General features: G+C 42.6%; 1 protein-coding gene across 1 annotated transcript in view; it reads right to left on the bottom strand.

The window, feature by feature from the left end:
• The window catches only part of suclg2 (succinate-CoA ligase GDP-forming subunit beta), a 305557-nt gene extending 288192 nt beyond the window's left edge, over window positions 1-17365 (bottom strand). Inside the window, 1 exon segment of the mRNA XM_084315807.1 lies at window positions 17240-17365. Coding sequence (XP_084171933.1) covers window positions 17240-17323 — 84 coding nt within the window. The 5' untranslated portion in view covers window positions 17324-17365.
• Between the last annotated feature and the right edge of the window lie 1015 nt (window positions 17366-18380).

Here is an 18380-nt window from a genome sequence, read left to right on the forward strand (position 1 = left end):
CGGCTTTGGCGTGGAGAGTCTTCAGCTGATGAACCACATCATACGCCTGAGCATCAGGAGGAAGAGACTTGCCTCTCAGGACTTTGTCCATTGGACTGTTCAGTTTCCTTCCAAGCTGTAACTCTGCAGGGGTAACTCCTGTGGTTTCTTGAACTGCCGAATTCAAGGCAAATCTGAACTCTGGTAAGTACTGATCCCACTTCCGGTGGTTGTCTTCCACGTAGGAGGAGATCATACACTTCAGAGTGCGATTCACCCGTTCTGTCATGTTCGTCTGTGGGTGATAGGCTGTCGTAAGCTTGGGTGTCACTGTCCATTTCTCGCAGAGCTCTTTGAATAAAGACGACACAAACTGTGATCCTCTGTCTGACAATATAAAATCTGGCACACCCCATCTCGTAAAGATTTCTTTCTTCAGTATGCGGGCGATTGTCTGCGAGTTTGCTTGTCGTATGGGGAAGAATTCCACCCATTTTGTGAAATAGTCCACTAGGACAAGAAGATACTCATTTAGTTCTGGACTGCGTGGAAGGGGTCCCATTATATCTACTCCTAGCAACTCATTTGGTCCCTTTACTGAATGTTGCTGAATCATTCCTGCAGGCTTCCTGTTGTCGGACTTCAGGCTCTGACACTTTATACAGCATTTGACATGTGCCTTGACATCGGTCCACATTCCTGGCCAGAATGCCACTTCCTGAAGCCTCTTGTAGGTTTTGAAGATACCCCCATGTCCACATAGCGGGTTCTCATGATAAGCCTGGAGGACTTGCGGAATCAGGGTTGCTGGGACATAGACCCGATAATGACACTGTCCATCTTGTCCTTGTGTTTTTCGGTACACCTTATCCTCCAGGACTGAGTAGTCATTTTTCACAGAACTTCCTTCCTCTGCCAGAGCCTTAAAGATGGTCTCAATTTTGGCATCCTTGTGTTGTTCCTCCCATATCTGTGCAAGGGATATCGGAAGTGTTCCAGAATCCTTCTTGCCGGAATACAGGTTGCATCCAGCACCTGTTGGAATCCTGGAAAGTGCATCTGGAGCACTATTCAGTTTTCCTTTTCGATATTCAATGATGAAGTCGAATCGCTGAAGTCGCAGAGCCCACCTGATCAGACGACTTGTAGTCTTCGTGGATCTCAGGACCCACTGTAAGGCAGAGTGATCAGTGATGACAGTGAAGAGTCGTGGTTCCAGATAGTGCTGCCATTTCTCCAGAGCCCAAATGATTGCAAGGCACTCTTTCTCTGTTGCAGAATAGTTGCTTTCTGCTCGGTTTAATGTCCGACTTGCGTACGCCAGCACTTCTTCAGTACCACCTTCCTTCTTCTGTGTCAGTATGGCTCCAAGACCAGTATCACTTGCATCAGTGTACACAAGAAAAGGATGATCTGGGTTGGGGTGACCCAAGATAGGAGGAGATGACAAACATTCCCTCAGTTTGTTGAATGCATTCTGGCACTCAGGACTCCATATGAATGGTCGCCCTTTCTTTTTTAGATCATTTATCGGCCCAGCAATCTTGGAGAATCCTGGAACGAATCTGTGGTACCATCCGGCAAACCCCAGGAACCGTTGAACCTCTTTGATATTCTTCGGAACTGGATAGGTTCGGATGGCCTCAACCTTGTCAGGGTCTGCACAAACTCCCTTGGCACTGACGATGTGTCCAAGAAACTTTATTTCCTGGAGGCAGAACTTGGACTTCTTCAGGTTGATGGTCAGATTTGCTTTTGCAAGCCTCTCTATGACTTGCTGTAGATGCTGGAAATGTTCGTTCACAGACGTAGAATAAACAATGATATCATCGAGGTAGACGAGACAGATATTACCACGGAGATCTCTCAAGACAGTCTCCATTAGTCTTTGGAATGTCGCAGGAGCATTTTTCAGTCCAAAAGGCATTACGTTGAAGTGGTACAACCCACGAGATGTGATGAATGCAGTTTTTGACTTGCTCTCTGGATCCATGGGCACTTGCCAATAGCCACTGTTGAGATCAATCGTAGAGAAGATCACTGATCCAGAGAGTGATTCCAGGATCTCGTTGATGTTGGGTAGCGGATACGCATCAGTTTCGGTCACCGCATTGACCCGTCTGAAGTCCACACAAAAACGGTGACCTCCATCCTTCTTTGGAGGCAGCACCACTGGGGAGGCCCATCCTGAGTATGATGGTTCGATGATCCCCGCACTTAGCATATCTTTCAGTTGCTCCTCCACAATGGCTTGCTTTCCCGGAGCCATCCTGTATGGCCTTTGTTTGATCGGCACATTGGTGGTGGGATATATCTTGTGAAGTAGCACATCAGTTCTCCCCGCCTCATTTGTGCACACTTTGGGGTACGCCTCAAGAATTCCTCTTAACTGCTCCTTTTCATCATCTTGCAGTTGCGCTTGTGTGACAGCATTGTGGATATACTCCTTCGCATCCAGGCGTACAGGTTCCAGCGTCAACACAGGAGGAGGAAGAGCACTTATCAGGCATAATTTCCTGGGATAGTGTCGTTTCTCCTTCCTAGGACCATTTGCACTACCTGGTTGAAATGGAAACACTTCGGCAGGGTTAGATTTGAAACTATACTCCCCGTCTGCCACGTTGATTTGTAGCCCACTGAGAGAAATGAAGTCCAACCCCAGGACAACTCCAAAAGCCAGGCCTCTCTGATCCAGCACGACTACTGGTAAGGTGAAGAGTTTCCCGTGAAGGTCGATTTCCAGCTTCCCCCAACCAAGTGGAACTTGTGCCTGTCCATTAGCAAGATACAAAGGTCCATCTTCCCAGGGAGTAAGCTCTTCTTTGGTTCTGTTGAGCTCCGCCCATAGATACTCATGGAGAAGGGTGTAACTTGCACCTGTATCCAAGACAGCCTTTCCCCGCCAGGCTCCCAGAGTGATGGGTACCACCAATAGGGTAGGTGGGCCACAAGGAGAACTTTGTTTTGAAGTACTCGGAGAGAGGTTCTCCACGGAAGGTTGTGCTGACTTGTCACGTCGTTTTGAGGTGACAGCTGTGGACACCAAGCTGTTACTTGGGTGTTGACCTTTCGGCGCAGAATAGGTTTTCTGTTGTCGATTGAAAGATTTGGAGTGGTCAGGAGGTGTATATTGGGGACAAGATCCAGGAGGATGTTGTCCCTTACATCTCCAACACATCACAGGCGGTCCATCCTGGACTCGATTTGGAACGCTGGGCGTCCTATTCTGAGTTTGAGGAGCTCTTAAGTTGGTCCTCTTGTCATACTCAAGTTGGAGCTCGTGATCCCTTTCAAGTTGGATTCCCAGACGCACCAACTCCTCGGTGGTCTGAACTCGCCCTCGGAGTTGACTTGCAAGATACGGTTTGATGTTTTTCAAAATCATTTTTACTATGGGCTCTTCAGTGAGAGAGGGTTTCCACTTTTTACAAAGAGCCCTATAAGAGAAAGCGAAGTCTCTTATAGTTTCCTTCTCTCCTTGGATTTTTGTTCTGATTCGGTCTGCTAACTCGTCTTCATAATCATCAGTTAGATAAGCAGACATAAAAGCAGTTTCAAATTGGCTCCATGTAGTTACAGAGGATCTGGCAATCTCCCACCAGTCACGAGCTGTACCATGAAGCACGGTTCTGAACGTTGCCAGGAGGTCCCAGTCGGATAAGGGCTGTAGCGCCAGAAAATCATGGCATTTGGTCAGATAATTCAGTGGATCAGGGTCATCATCCAGCTTTCCATAGGTTGGAAAAGTCAGCTTGATACTCTTGGTGATGACTGATCTTGTAGATAATGTGGTTGGAGCAGTGGTTGGTACAGTTCTTGAGCTGGCCGTTGCCAGCGGAGAACCTGTACTGCATGCTGAAGGTTGTGTGAAAATAGAGCCTATAGGCAAAGTTGCGGGATGAAACAGTGAGGTGGGAGGAAGGTTAGTGAGTTTCAGATCGAGAGCATCCAGTTTCTTTACCATAGAGAGAACTTTATTCTCGTGGTTATCCGATTGCTCCTTCATCTTTACTTTCATCTCCTCCAGTTGGCTGTTTACCCGAGTCACCTGTGTAATACAGTATTCCACTCCTTTGGATATCATATCCACTCCTTCCTGGGTGACTTGTTTCACCTCTTTGATTTCCTTCTGAACTTCTACTTGGGACTGTACCACCATGAAATTGATCTGCTGGGTAAGAGTTTGTTCAGATGCCTGATTCTCATCAGCCATTATGATTTTGGTGGTTTTGGCCAGATTATCCATTTCTTTTAACACATTATCTTGGAGGGTGACGATGCATGTCTTGAGATGAGTGTAGTTGGCCACCGACTGATTTCCAATAGCTTGGATTCTTAGGTCAGAGCGGGTATTGAAGTCCTGCACATATTTGGTCAATTGTTGCATTCTCAATTTCTGCTGATCCATTGTCTGACACAACTGTAACCAATTTCCCTGAGTTTGGTAAGCCAGTTGGTTCAAATCCCTTGCCGGGGTAGCCATGACTCCTGGTAAGTCAATTGGGGACAAGGTGTCGGAGGTTGGGGAAGATATGGAGTCTGAAGAGGCAGCCTTGTGTTCTCCAGAGTCAATTGAGATTTTTCCAGGTTGCAGAAGAACATTGGTTTCCTCTGTTAGCAAAGCAGGGTCCGTTTGGAGGTCGATTAGTGTTTCCTGAAAATGCACACCTTCTTTAGGCTTTGTCGCCGGGAAATGCATTGGAGACTCCTCCCCCTTTCGACGCTGAAAATTCTCAATTCTCATTTGTATAATACCCCTTTGGTCAGGTCTCTCCGTATCAGACCTTAAGGGGGTATCAACATCAGGAGGGTCTGGTCCCTTTAGATCCCACCCTAGACCCTCTGTTTTTGTGTCTAGGCCTGGTGGGTTTGGAGGCGGGCTGCTTGGTGCAGGTGCAGCCTCTGCGCCCTTAGACATTGTGAAATCAGTGGGTGGAATGTGCTTTATGTAAGGTTATAAACCCAAAATCAATTATTTAGAGCAGCACACAGCACAATAATGAACCCACATAGTCGAGCAATGCTTCAAACCTTCACAATATAATTTGTTTCACCTTTCAAAAGTTGTCAACTGTACCTTTAAACAAAAAAACATAATGCCCCTTTAAAGAAAATAGTGCCATGCACCTTTAAACAAAACAGCGTAATGCACCTTCAAGGGAGATAGTGCCATGCACCTTTAAACGAAAATAGGGCAATGTACCTTTAAAGAAAATAGTGCCATGCACCTATAACCAAAATAGCATAATGCACCTTTAAAGAAGATAGTGCCATGCACCTATAACCAAAATAGCATAATGCACCTTTAAAGAAGATAGTGCCATGCACCTTTAAACAAAAATAGGGTAATGTACCTTCAAAGAAAATAGTGCCATGCACCTATAACCAAAATAGCAGAATGCACCTTTAAAGAAAACAACAAGTAACATATATGTATATTTTTTCTTTAACACAGTACCTTTAAACCTTGGTTCAGTTAGGCCCTTGCCCCACGTTGGGCGCCATTTTATGTAGCGGTGTCCACTTATAGTGCCTATAACCTTTACCGTTGGGCGCCAGACAGGTATAACCCCTGCCAAAGATAAAAATACCTTTTTGATTTGGTTAATTAGGCCTATAGCTCCGGCATAAGACTGTACCACATAAGACAAATAATAATAATAATTTTCATTAGACAAATAATATAATAATTTTCATTAGACAAATAATATAATAATTTGATTTATAGGTCTGGACTAATGGCCAAGATAATTACTAGGTGAGTTTGATAACAAAGAAACACTCAGGAGTCATGCCCAATTCAGTCAAAATGTCCATGTATTGGATATTAGTCAAAATCATAAGAAAAACTCTTAGAACACAAAACAATTCATTTACAGACCAGTTCGTTCACGCAGTTCAGTGCATTGGGTGAACAGGTATAGGCATTTGCCAATAGTTCCAAATGTCAAAGAGTTCGTGATGACCGCCACGCAACTGTGTGAATGAACGAAAAAATAGAAAGTCTCTAACGAGAATATGTGTGTGCGTGTGTGTGTGTGTGTGCGTGTGTGTGTGTGTGGGTGTGTGATGCGAGTGTAGGGGAAAAAGAGGGGCGTTGGACTTGGGCTGGAGGGGTAGAGAGAGAGATGTTTGGCTGGGGCTGGAGGGTAGAGAGAGATGTTTGGCTTGGGCTGAAGGGGTAGAGAGAGAGAGATAGAGGCGCGTTTGGCCTCGGCTATGTGTCGCCGTCGTTAGGAAGCTTGGAGAGGGGAATGTTTGAGTCGGAGACGCTTGCGTCACAGCCTCGGAACAGGAGCGCAACCAACAGTGCAGCGTGTACTTTACCGCACCGAAGTCCGCGTTGGGTGAAGATGACCAGGTCGTGGACGTCCGGAGTCTCCGGACTATCCCCGTTTCTCATCCATCCCGTGTTAGGTAATGTTTACTGGCCGTTTTCAACTTCTCTAACTCCGGTTCACGTTCTCCTGCTCCTCACATCGGCTGCACGTCTTCTTTCAGGTAAACAACATTCAAACTCGCCGCTCTCACTTCCACGTCATGACTTCGCACGTCTCCTGTCTCACGTCTCACCAGGCCAACCCCCCACCGTCTGACGTCTCACCTCTTATCCGCTATCAGATCCCAGATGAGCGCATCCGTAATTGACAGACATAAGGGACAGGCGCACTTTTACCTGGCAGGTTAAAGCCGCTCTGTCACAAGTGTTATGATGTAAGGGGGAAGCTTATCAATACAGGCTTTAAAAATAAACAGCAGTTGCGCCTTTCAACCAGAAGAAGGCCATCCAACCGTTTTTATAAAGCACACTGTGGTGGGTATCATATCTGTCACCAGTGATAAATCTGAGGGCAGAATGATAAACCGAGTCCAGAGGTTTAAGAGTGTTGAAGCCTAAGAGAGTTGATTTATAGCATGCCTATAAATCACATCAGCCATAGTCAGACATTTACAAAGCAAACCGCTTCAACAATCCTCTTTCTACTAATCACAGGAAGTAAATAACTAACCGCTCTAGGTCTAACTAGCGATGCTGATGCTGTTAGAAGGGGTGCAACATAGGCAGAGACGTTATGCTCATATAATTTCCTATCACACACAGTCAGAGGAGCTACCACGTCAATAATGCAAATGATGGTTCTAATGATGAGATTCTATAAATCAATTCTCAAAGATGGCAGCACAATTTGTCATGTAGCCTAAGATACAGTAAGAGAGTTGATCATGATAAATTAAAGACCAACATCTACTTTGATCGTTACGGCCTAGGCCTGGAGATTGAACTCTGAATGGAGTTAAATGGATCAGGTTATAGGCCTATCTAATTTCTGTCCAATGACCACAAGCAGGGAAAGTACTGGATGCTGCTCTACACAGAGGGATGAAACTCCAGAGCAAAGTTACCAGACTGAACACAACTCTTTCATTACACTACTAGGTCTACACAGAGGGATGGACCTCCAGAGCAAAGTTACCAGACTGAACACAATTATATAAAAAAAAAAATGTAAAGTTCTTCAGACACGGCCCTTATGAGAGCCACCTAGAATTAACAAATACGTATAGGCCTCATTGATAATAGATACATGCGTGTTCCTTATGCTTTCAGTTAATAGATTGACGTTTTTTTGGCTGATCTGAAAACTGATCCAATCCGTGACTCAAACCGTGATAAAATCTTGAGTTGTGTGATCCTCTGCACCCCTCACATTATGTACCCCTCTCCATATCTCCTCCCTAATTCCCATGTCCCCACATGGAACGCACATGATTGGATCAACGCTAGCTGTGCATTTCCTGGTTCTCTGCTCCAGTTTTCAAAAAGGTATCTTTTTCCATCTCTAAATTTCATATTTGATCTGCAACGCCTAGTTTGACAGTTTGATCTGAAATTCGATCGATCCCTATGTAATCCCTATGTCAGCACACACAGTAATGCAACATCTAGTGGCTAAAGAAAAAACATGCATTGTGGCTTTAAAAAAGGGATGTGATTAGCCTAGTCTGAAAAAAGACATCCAACTTCATCCACATGTATCCCGGCTATGTTGTTTACATGTTCTTTATCCAAGTGTCATCATAACAGAAGGCTCTGAAGGTGCCAGAGATCTGCCACGGCCACAGAAGCAAAGGGAAGGGTAAACACACGTTTACCAACTAAGCTGTGCAGCTAAGAATGGTACTACTTTATGTCCTTTTCTTGACTGGGCCAGTGCTTACAGTATCAACACTCTCTGTCCTGTCAGTCAGGGTGTCACATTCACTATCGTTTCACCGGACATACTCGTTACCCTCATCAACAGTATTCCTCCAGGGGGTATCTATTCCACCAGGGAGTATCTATTCCAGCAGGGGGTATATATTCCACCAGGGGGCATCTATTCCACCAGGGAGTATCTATTCCAGCAGGGGGTATATATTCCACCAGGGGGCATCTATTCCACCAGGGGGTATATATTCCAGCAGGGAGTATCTATTCCAGCAGGGAGTATCTATTCCACCAGGGGGTATCTATTCCAGCAGGGGGTATATATTCCACCAGGGGGCATCTATTCCACCAGGGGGCATCTATTCCACCAGGGGGTATATATTCCAGCAGGGAGTATCTATTCCAGCAGGGAGTATCTATTCCACCAGGGGGTATATATTCCTCCAGGGGGTATATATTCCTCCAGGGGGTATCTATTCCTCAAGGGGGTATCTATTCCTCCAGGGGGTATCTATTCCACCAGGGGGCATCTATTCCTCCAGGGGGTATATATTCCTCCAGGGGGTATCTATTCCAGCAGGGGGTATATATTCCAGCAGGGAGTATATATTCCACCAGGGGGCATCTATTCCACCAGGGGGTCCAGGGGGTATCTATTCCACCAGGGGGTATATATTCCTCCAGGGGGTATATATTCCACCAGGGGGTATCTATTCCAGCAGGGGGTATCTATTCCACCAGGGGGTATCTATTCCTCCAGGGGGTATCTATTCCACCAGGGGGTATCTATTCCACCAGGGGGTATCTATTCCACCAGGGGGTATCTATTCCTCCAGGGGGTATCTATTCCTCCAGGGGGTATCTATTCCATCAAGGGGTATCTATTCCAGCAGGTGGTATCTATTCCACCAGGGGGTATCTATTAGGGGTGGGGGGGGGGGAATCGATACGTAGTAGTATCGCGATACTTTGCGTGGCGATACTGTATCGATACAGGGACGCCAAGTATCGATATTTAAAAATTCATAAAAATACAAAACAATGCATTTTCTTTTTTTTAAACTTTACAGATGTGTTCCATAGACTCACAGGAATTGTGTAAAGTTGCCCAAATAGTGAAAGGAAATTAATCAAATAGAAAGTCCCAAAATAGTTAATTTATCTGACTGCTTGTATTAATTTATCAAAAAGTAGCCATGTGCAGTAATATAGTTATATAAAAGAATAATAAAGCAATGTCGATTCTGTTCTTAATAAAAAAAAAATCTGGCAAAATAAATAATGAAAAAGAACAGATAAGAGTATCGATAAAGTACCGAACCATTAAGCAGTATCGATAAGAGTAGTAGTATCGATAAAATCCTAACGATACCCATCCCTAATGAACACTGTTAATACACCGTTATCAATGAAAGAAGAAATGTTTGCAGCTGTGGTTATACTTCAGTTGGTTCATTATAAATATAAACCTGAAAACAAAAGCACTTAAATGTTAAATAAAAGGACCACAGTAATGAGGCAGGAGGAACATATTCTTTTGCACTATAATGGTAAAAGTTATTTAAAAAAGTGCCCCTAAAAAGATTCTGTGCCCCTAAATTTGTCATTGTGTGATCCTGTGCCCCTTCTGTGTCCTAGTGAAAAAGCTTAGTGTACAGCCCTGTATGGGAATAGGTGGATGAACAAGTGTGTGTAGGAAACATTGGTTTTTCAAGTTCAAGTTTCTTTAATAGTTGTCATACAGAAGTACAGAATACTTTTATACAAAATGCTTCTTACTGTTACGCTCCAGAGACTGTGCAAGACAAGATAAGTTTGAAATAAAATAACATAGTATAGCATGTAAATTAGAAGTAAAAAAATGAGGTCACAGTGTTCAGTATAGACATATGTACAATGTTCGATGCAGAATAAACGTAACTGAGTTACCATATAATATACAATATACTATGCAGTGTACTAATATACAATACTATATAGTGCAAGGCAGAAATGGGATGAGGTGCAATTTAGGTACAATTTACAGTAGGTGTACGAGTTGTAGTGCAAATCCTTTATCAATAAATATAAAGTGTGTTTGTGTAATCTAAAGTGTGTGCTTGACAAGAGGCATCTGCACTATGGTTCAGGAAATGTATAATACATTTTCAATGACGAGTATCCATTTGTAGGACAGTAATACCTTCGGTCAATTTTCTAGCCATTCATTGACGGATCAATGTAGCTGCAGCCTTATTTAGCTCATTTCACAAACAAGACTGTTGCTGGTGTGGACTTGTCCTATGAGATCCTCTCCAGTCAAGCTTTTGCTGCTTCTGGGATTAAATCTGAAATATTGCCAAATCCTCCACCATCATTGTGTGACCTGTTGTGTTGTCTCTAGAGGCTTCTTTCTTTCCTTTGTGTGAAGTTAGATGTACTCTAAAATAAAGTGAACGTTTGTGAAAACTACTGTGACTCTGCTGCACAGACCTAGAAAAAGCTCTGCTGCATACTAGACACTTTCAGTTTATGTTATCCGACTTCCTTTGTGTGAAGTTAGATGTCCTCTAAAATAAAGTGAAAGTTTGTGAAACCTACTGTGACTCTGCTGCACAGACCTAGAAAAAGCTCTGCTGCATAGACACTTTCAGTTTATGTTATCTGACTTATGTATTGATACTTTTTTTTATGAATGTGGGCACTGGGGAAAACTAAATTGCTTTTATTTCTATCAAAAACAATTATTAAAAAGCATACACCGGTGGGAGTGGTGGGCAAGTGATTTACTCTGTAACACCGGTAACTACCACGGCAAGCCTATTATTGCACTCAAAGTAGGTTTCAGTGTTTTATTTCAGGGCGTGTACAGACTGGAGCGAAGCCCCATTGACTTTGTATTAGTTTTGTGGCTATTGGGCCAGAGCTGTCGGTTTCTAGTATGAAGAAGAGCATGTGCTGAAAGAGAGCTGACATCATTGGTAAATAGGACTAGGGGACCAAAACCCAAGTTTTAAAAGAACACGCCAACATTTTGGGAAATTAGCTTATCGTCTTCGAGAGAGGTGTTGGACAATGCCTAGGCTAACCGGGCATGTCCGCTTCCATTCATTATGCTAAGCTAGGCTAACATGCAGCCAGATAGCTTTCTACTGAATGCACAGAGAGGAAACTGGTATCTATTAGGGATGGGCATTTGATCGCATGCTATACTCGATTGATCGTGTATTACTCGAAAGGTAAATTTTTTTATTTATTTTTTCTGATTTTCTCCCCGTCCCAATTAGTCGTTGTGCCAATTCCCCCCCCTCCCCTACCTGGCTGCTGTATGCATGTTCTCCTACGAGTTGGTACAAGGGTGTCCCGAGTCGATCGCACGCTTCCTCCGAGACGTGCGCCGGAGTGGCGTCTTTTCACTTGGCAGCGAGGACTCTCATTGGTGAAGTGTAACGCGTGGGAGGGCACGCTATCTCCACCAAGTCCTGCCCCGCTTAGCAAGTGCAGAGACCTGACCTGTAGGCGTCGCTGTCCACAACGCCAGATTCCCACCCGCCAGCTTCCCACCCCCTAATACTGCCAATTGTATTAGTGTGAACGGCCAGCCAAGTTGGTGGCAACGCCGAGAGCTGGGCTCGAACCCAGCATCTCCTGCATTGGTTACGAGCACAATCTCCGCTACGCCACCTGACCGCCGAAAAGATTTTTTTTAACTTAAAAAATAAAAATAAAAAAAATATTTAATTTTTATTACATTTTTATTTGTTTTACTTATTTGTTCATTCACGTATAGATGTTTAAGGAAACCAACAAACAGTTATAATCTTACACAGACATGTGAAAAGATATGTAAAAAAAAGAAAAATTTAAAAGAAATTTCATAAAAGTTTATAATTTTCTATATATATATTTTTTTCCATAGCTACGATTACTCACGCCCATCCCTAGTATCTATCTTCTTGTCTCTCTCTGGAGAAGACGATAAGTTAATTTCCCAAAATGTTGGCGTGTTCCTTTTTAACACTTTGACTGCCGGAAAACGCTTAAAAGAGTCATTCCCGGCCATGCTCAAGTTGCCAGAGGACGCTTTACAGCGTCCTTATATCAATATTTCAAAAATCTGCGATCGGATTCATATTTCCCCTCCGCTGGCCTGAGATCCACCAGGAGGACACACTGAGCTCTCTGGCGGTTCAGGAGCGCCATCTCGTGGCCGATCGGCGCAATCGCCAAACAGGAAGTGCTATGGAGGTTGTGCTGGTCGGCCGTATTACTTCCGGGCACTCTGTTTGGCTACCGGGACTCGATCTCGACACAATACATAGCGATCGATTGCCAATAACTCGATAAACAACATGATTTGGACATATATACTATTATACAAGCTGGAAATGGACCCGATATTTCTACATACCATAATAGGTAAATGACTGTTCCACGCTCATCGCCCAACGGCGCGAGGAGGATACGGTAAGATTCAGCGTTATTTTTGATCGTATTACATATAAACTGTTATGATGAACATATCACCCACACTAGATTAATGATATAACGCTGCCCACGGAATTATAAACGATCCCCCGCCCATCCGGTCATCATCAGATCATACGTAGATCATTCTAGAAGTACGTCCAATTGAAATTTTTTATATCGCCCCGATTGCCATCAAACTGTATTTCATCATCAATATAATGCATTTGGGGCTATATATCACGTTCTGGAGAAAGCTGCAGAAAGAGATGAAAACATACTTATACATTAGACCATACTTTACTATGAATATGTGAATGAAAAAGTTTAACGTTGCTACACAATGAACAATACATATAGGACTTTGAATGGGCCCTAATAATGGCAATGTAGCAATAGAATTTAAAAAGTTATAGCCCTGCAAAGAAGGGGAATTTCTCCATAGACAAATAGCGCTGGCAATCCACAGTCATTTTCCGGATTTCTGGCCGGCACCCATAGTGTTAAGTTAGGGCTGGGCGATTAATCGATGTTATCGATTAATTTGAATGAATGATTTAGGACGATTTAAATTTTTATTTATATTTTTTTAAATATCTTTTATTTTACAGAAAGTGATGTTTGGTGAAAGTTAGATTTGCACTTTATTAATCCCAATAGGGAAATTCATTCTTGTTTGATGATCAAGAGGCACCTTTTTATTTGTTGTGAAGTTTGGTGAAAAAGCAAGTTATTGCACTATTAATCCCAATAGGGACATTCATCTTTGTTTGATCAAGAGTAACCTTTTATATATATATATATATATATATATATATATATATATATATATATATATATATATATATATATATAATTTAATTAAAGTGAAGATTGGTGAAAGGTAGGTTTGCACTTCATCTTGGTTTGATCATTTTTGTGTCAAACAAAGCATATTTGAATGATTTCCTTGGCGTTTCTAGTTTTTAAGAAAAAAATCGATTAAAATCGTAAATCGGATGTGGTGCGAAAAAATCTGAGATTTTATTTTTAGGCCATATCGCCCAGCCCTACTTTAAGTTTTAAAAAGCACCATGTAACGCCTCCAAGTAGCCTAAACACTGGAGAATCATGAAAACTGTAGTAATAAGGCATCCACAGGAAAAAGTATATGATGCAGTAGAGAAGCTCTTTACACATAGACAGGGGAGGAAATTAGGCCACTTTACTCGCCAAATGCGAGTATTTTTTACGTTTGGCGAGTAATTCATGAAGAGCACTCGCCAGTCTGGCGAGTACTAGTAATTACAAAACAAAACAAAAAAATCATTCTGCAATCTGCTGATTCGCTCACTGGCACAAGCCGAACTCTGACTCCCCCCTTGATTCCTCCCATTTGCGCCTCATAATAATCCAACCATAACCAATGAACATCATCGTTGTACAGATGCGCTCTAAGCTCCTCCAATGAACACTAATTTTCTAGAAGATGCCGCCCATCTATCTAGGGGAAGTGGACAGATCACTGCGCGCGGACCTACAGACTCCTGCCACCGGCTTGACAACGTAGACAAACTTAGACAAAAACACATCAGTGGATGAAAATAATTGCATGTAGAGTCGTCGCTTTCGGATATCAGTGCGGTCTGACATGGGGGCGAACAACAGCACACGACACGTCTCCTTCGAGTCGGATGAGAATGACAAGTCAACCAGCATTAGCCGGCTAGCTACCTAGCATGTAACAAGCTACCATAACGCGCGTTCAACATAGTGGACTATACTGAGCGGCTTTGCTTAAATGCAGCCGAGTGACATTTTATTATTACCGGGTTTCCCCCCATATCACCACTCGCCCATATGCCCTTCACAACGGTGATGTTGTCATACTTGGCATTCAGAATACACCTGCTGAACCCCTAGCGTTGTCGATTCGGTTCCAATGTATTGTCATCTTACAGCACAAGTACAGTACAACCAGAATACATTTGGCATACAACCAGAGTGCAAATGTAACAAGTCAAGTTGTTTTATTTAGCTATTACATTACAGTGAAATGCTTGGTTCTTTCACTGCCCAACTCAGTCCAACCTAGACCAGCCCAACCCAGTCCAACCTAGTCCAGCCCAGCATCGTTCACTGCCTAGTTCAGCCCAACCCAGTCCAGAATAGTTCCCTCTTTCATGTTAATATGTGATATCCTAATATTTTGAAGAGTAGAGACAGTGTGATTAATACATGTTGTATGCTAATATTGTGAAGAGTAGAGACCGTTATTAATGTTTTATGCTAATAAATATTTTAAAGAGTAGAGACACGTGTGATTTTTACTATGATTGAAAATCAATTTAGACGAAGACGTACAAAGAAGTAATTATCACAATTAGCGATTTTTTTTGGCTGGTAAAAAATCAGTTTGTCTGGTAAAAAAAATCAGATACTCGCCAGTTGGCTGGTAAGCCAAAAAGTTTGTTTCCTCCCCTGCACATAGACTAATATCAAAGGGCAGGAGGTAGCCGTTATTGTCTTATCTTGAATGGTCAGAGTCTCCTATGTCATAAGCAAACGCCAGACTAGTGAACTGGGGTCTAAAGTACCTCGATCGTATTTGTTCAGGCATGCCTATCTAAGTTGTGAACAACAGTTAGTCGCTTAGATTGATGGGGTGATCATTCACTCAAACGTTCAAAAGTTCACTCAAACAGGATCCTCAATCATTAGGCGACACATATTTCATGACCACGATTCTGCTGATACAAGCTAGACGTTTGGTGATAGATGGTCGTTTCCCCTCATCGCTCAGGAGAATTAATCTTGTAAAGAAGTGATGACAGGATGCTCCGATGACCGCTTTCTTTACTTGTTTTTGTTTTCATTTCAGCACAACTGCAACACAATACTGATACAGTCTTATGGATCTGAACCAACGTCAATATCAGAATTTAGGCAAATATCAGACGTGGTTTTGATGCGTCATGGGTGATATAACCCATGAGCAGTGATCAGACACACAGACCAACTCTGGTTGTAATGCATTGCCGGTACATTATTTGGTACACAAGTGCAACGGCAGGAGTGTAGCTAGCATGTGTCTTGTGGTGTCAGAGGACTTGAATGAAACGCACGCAAACGCGGGGAGAATACAAATTCTTGATTGTGATTGGTTTAAAGAAATACAAACAAGACAGTGTTTTTCCTCCCAGCGCAATGATAATAGGTTCAGCCAGACCTCTCTCCAGCACTGGCAGAGTATGGTATACTAAGTAGGCCCAGTAGTAAGTTCACTAACAAAAGAAAGGCAAAACTGTCAATTTGACAAAGAATGAAAATAATGCTGTTTGTGAGCCATCAACATGTTTAGTTCAAAACACATTGTGTTTACCTGTCCTGAAGTATCAATACAAAAAAGAAACCGGGCCCGAGCAGCCAGAACCAAGCCAGAGCTTCATGACCTCTATGTTTGTTTTTATTTCCAACCAAAAAGCACAAGAGAAAGGTCTAAACATGCAAATGAATGTAGCATGGGGTTATATAGCCCAGTAGCTTCAGTAGCTGGTGTAGTACTAGACATTCATTGTGCGTTAGCAGTTAGGCCCAAACTCATCAAATCAAGTTGGAAATGTTGCCAAAGTTGCACTTGAACTAAGTAGTAAATATGAGTGGTAAACTCGTTTACAAGTTTGTGACTTATCAGTGACCTTTGACCTTTTGAAGTGCAACCATATCTTATTGTGAAAATGGAGCATTATGAGACATCAGAAATATTCTAGTGACATACTGGGATTTCAAAAAATGTATCACACCTGCGACACAAAATAAATTTTTAATCATCCGGCTGAATCTGTGGGCGATAGTTACTCAGTAGGTTGAGTGCTTGTCTGGTAATTTGAAGGTTCCTGGTTCGATACCAGCTCCTCCCAGTAGCGTGTAGCAAAGTGACCTTGAGTGAGACATTTAACCCCTAACTGCTCCCGATGAGCAGGTTGGCACCTTGCATGGCTACCTCCGCCACCGGTGTGTGAATGTATGTGTGAATGTAAGGCATACATTGTAAAGCGCTTTGGATAAATGACTAATATAAAACAGTCAATTTACCATTTACCATCTGCTGCTATGGATCTGACTGGTCGGTCCTGACTTTCTGACCTGAGTCACCTCACTGACCTAACCAACACACCATCAACCTGTATAATACTGTATACTTTACGAGTTGGTGAGGACAGACCGAACCATCAGACTAGTACAATATAAATGTGCATGACAAACATGTATATAAGTACCTTTACATAGCTATGGCGTTATAACATGATCTGTGCTGGTGACTGATACCAAGGAAGGACAGGTGAAGTTGCATTGAAGTGCAGACTAACTTGATGATAAACGCTTAGACAGCTTTGATGAATGTAGGCTGTGTCACGTCAGTGTTGTCTCTAACTATTTGTGTTATAAGCGGTGAATGTCACACGTACTGTGTAACTACTTTGATCTGTCAAATGCACATCTCCTTTAGCTTTAGCTACCTGGCTAACAAAGTAACAGCTCCGTGTGGCAGCGGCTCATATTACACAGGGACGTGTCGCTGTATGGTAAAACACACATTGTAACAACTGGAAAGTATGTCCATACCCTGAATTTGGCCAGGAATAGGTGTTTCGAAGTCGCTGCACGCAGTCCTCTCACTGCAGCCTGAGATGCCATGGAAGCCGCCATGTTGACACGGAAGAGAGAATACGGTATGTGGGACCATGTGCGCGTATAGCAGACAACTGATAGGTCGACTGACGGATATGGGCGGAGCGTAACTCACCCCCTCCCACACACACAAACACGCCCACACTTCTCCCGTACTGTCTGTGACGTGTCAGCTCTCCACCACGCTGCATGCATTTGTATACAAGGATAACAGGTTCATTCTGATTGATATATTAATAATGTCATTCATAGTAACAACAACAACAGTTGAGCTGATAATTCACCACAAATCTTTTCAGTCTTTCAGGTAAAAAATAATCTGAATTTATTGTATGTATTTTATATGTAAACATAAAACATAAAGTTTGGAAATTTGTGTTTGGTAGATAATTTCTCTGTTGTAACAATGCTTCTTGGCAATACATTTTATACCTTTGGAAAGCCTGTTTATTTACCTTTTAAATGGTGCCCCATTTGTAAGAAACATGCATTTGTGGGATGAGCAGCACAGCTGTGGGTCGTGCCCATGAAAATATGTGACCAATCTTATTCAAACAGCTTATTCTGCAGTTGCTATTGACTCTTTTTTGGTGTTGTTTGGTGGATTGGATGGTTGAAGTCTATCAGTAACAAGGAAAACAATTTTACAATTTATTAATTTAACAAACTGAGTCAGGAGCCTCAGTAGCGTGTGGAAGGACCATACACAGACACAACAGCCGGGCACCTCCTCATGCTGGACACCAGCGTGGTCACACACTGCTGTGGGATGACATTCCACTCCTCAAACAGGATTTGTTGCAACTCTCAAGGCATAAAAAAATATATTGTTTGGTTCCTGTTGGTTGTCAGTTAAGGCCATGAGTAGGTAGGGAATTTATTTTATTTTATTTCTTTATTTGATCTCTTCCCACGGCGACTATGGATAGGGAATTTCTTTATTTAATTAAAATGTTCACGACAACATGGATGCATGTACTCTGCCAGCATGTTTAATATCCATAATACTAAAGGTTTGACTAAGATTTTTATGAGACTTTATTGTAAAAAAAAATTATATATATTAAATTATATA

This window comes from Notolepis coatsorum, assembly GCF_963971535.1.
Source record: "Notolepis coatsorum genome assembly, chromosome: 6".
NCBI classification, from domain to species: Eukaryota; Metazoa; Chordata; class Actinopteri; order Aulopiformes; family Paralepididae; genus Notolepis; species Notolepis coatsorum.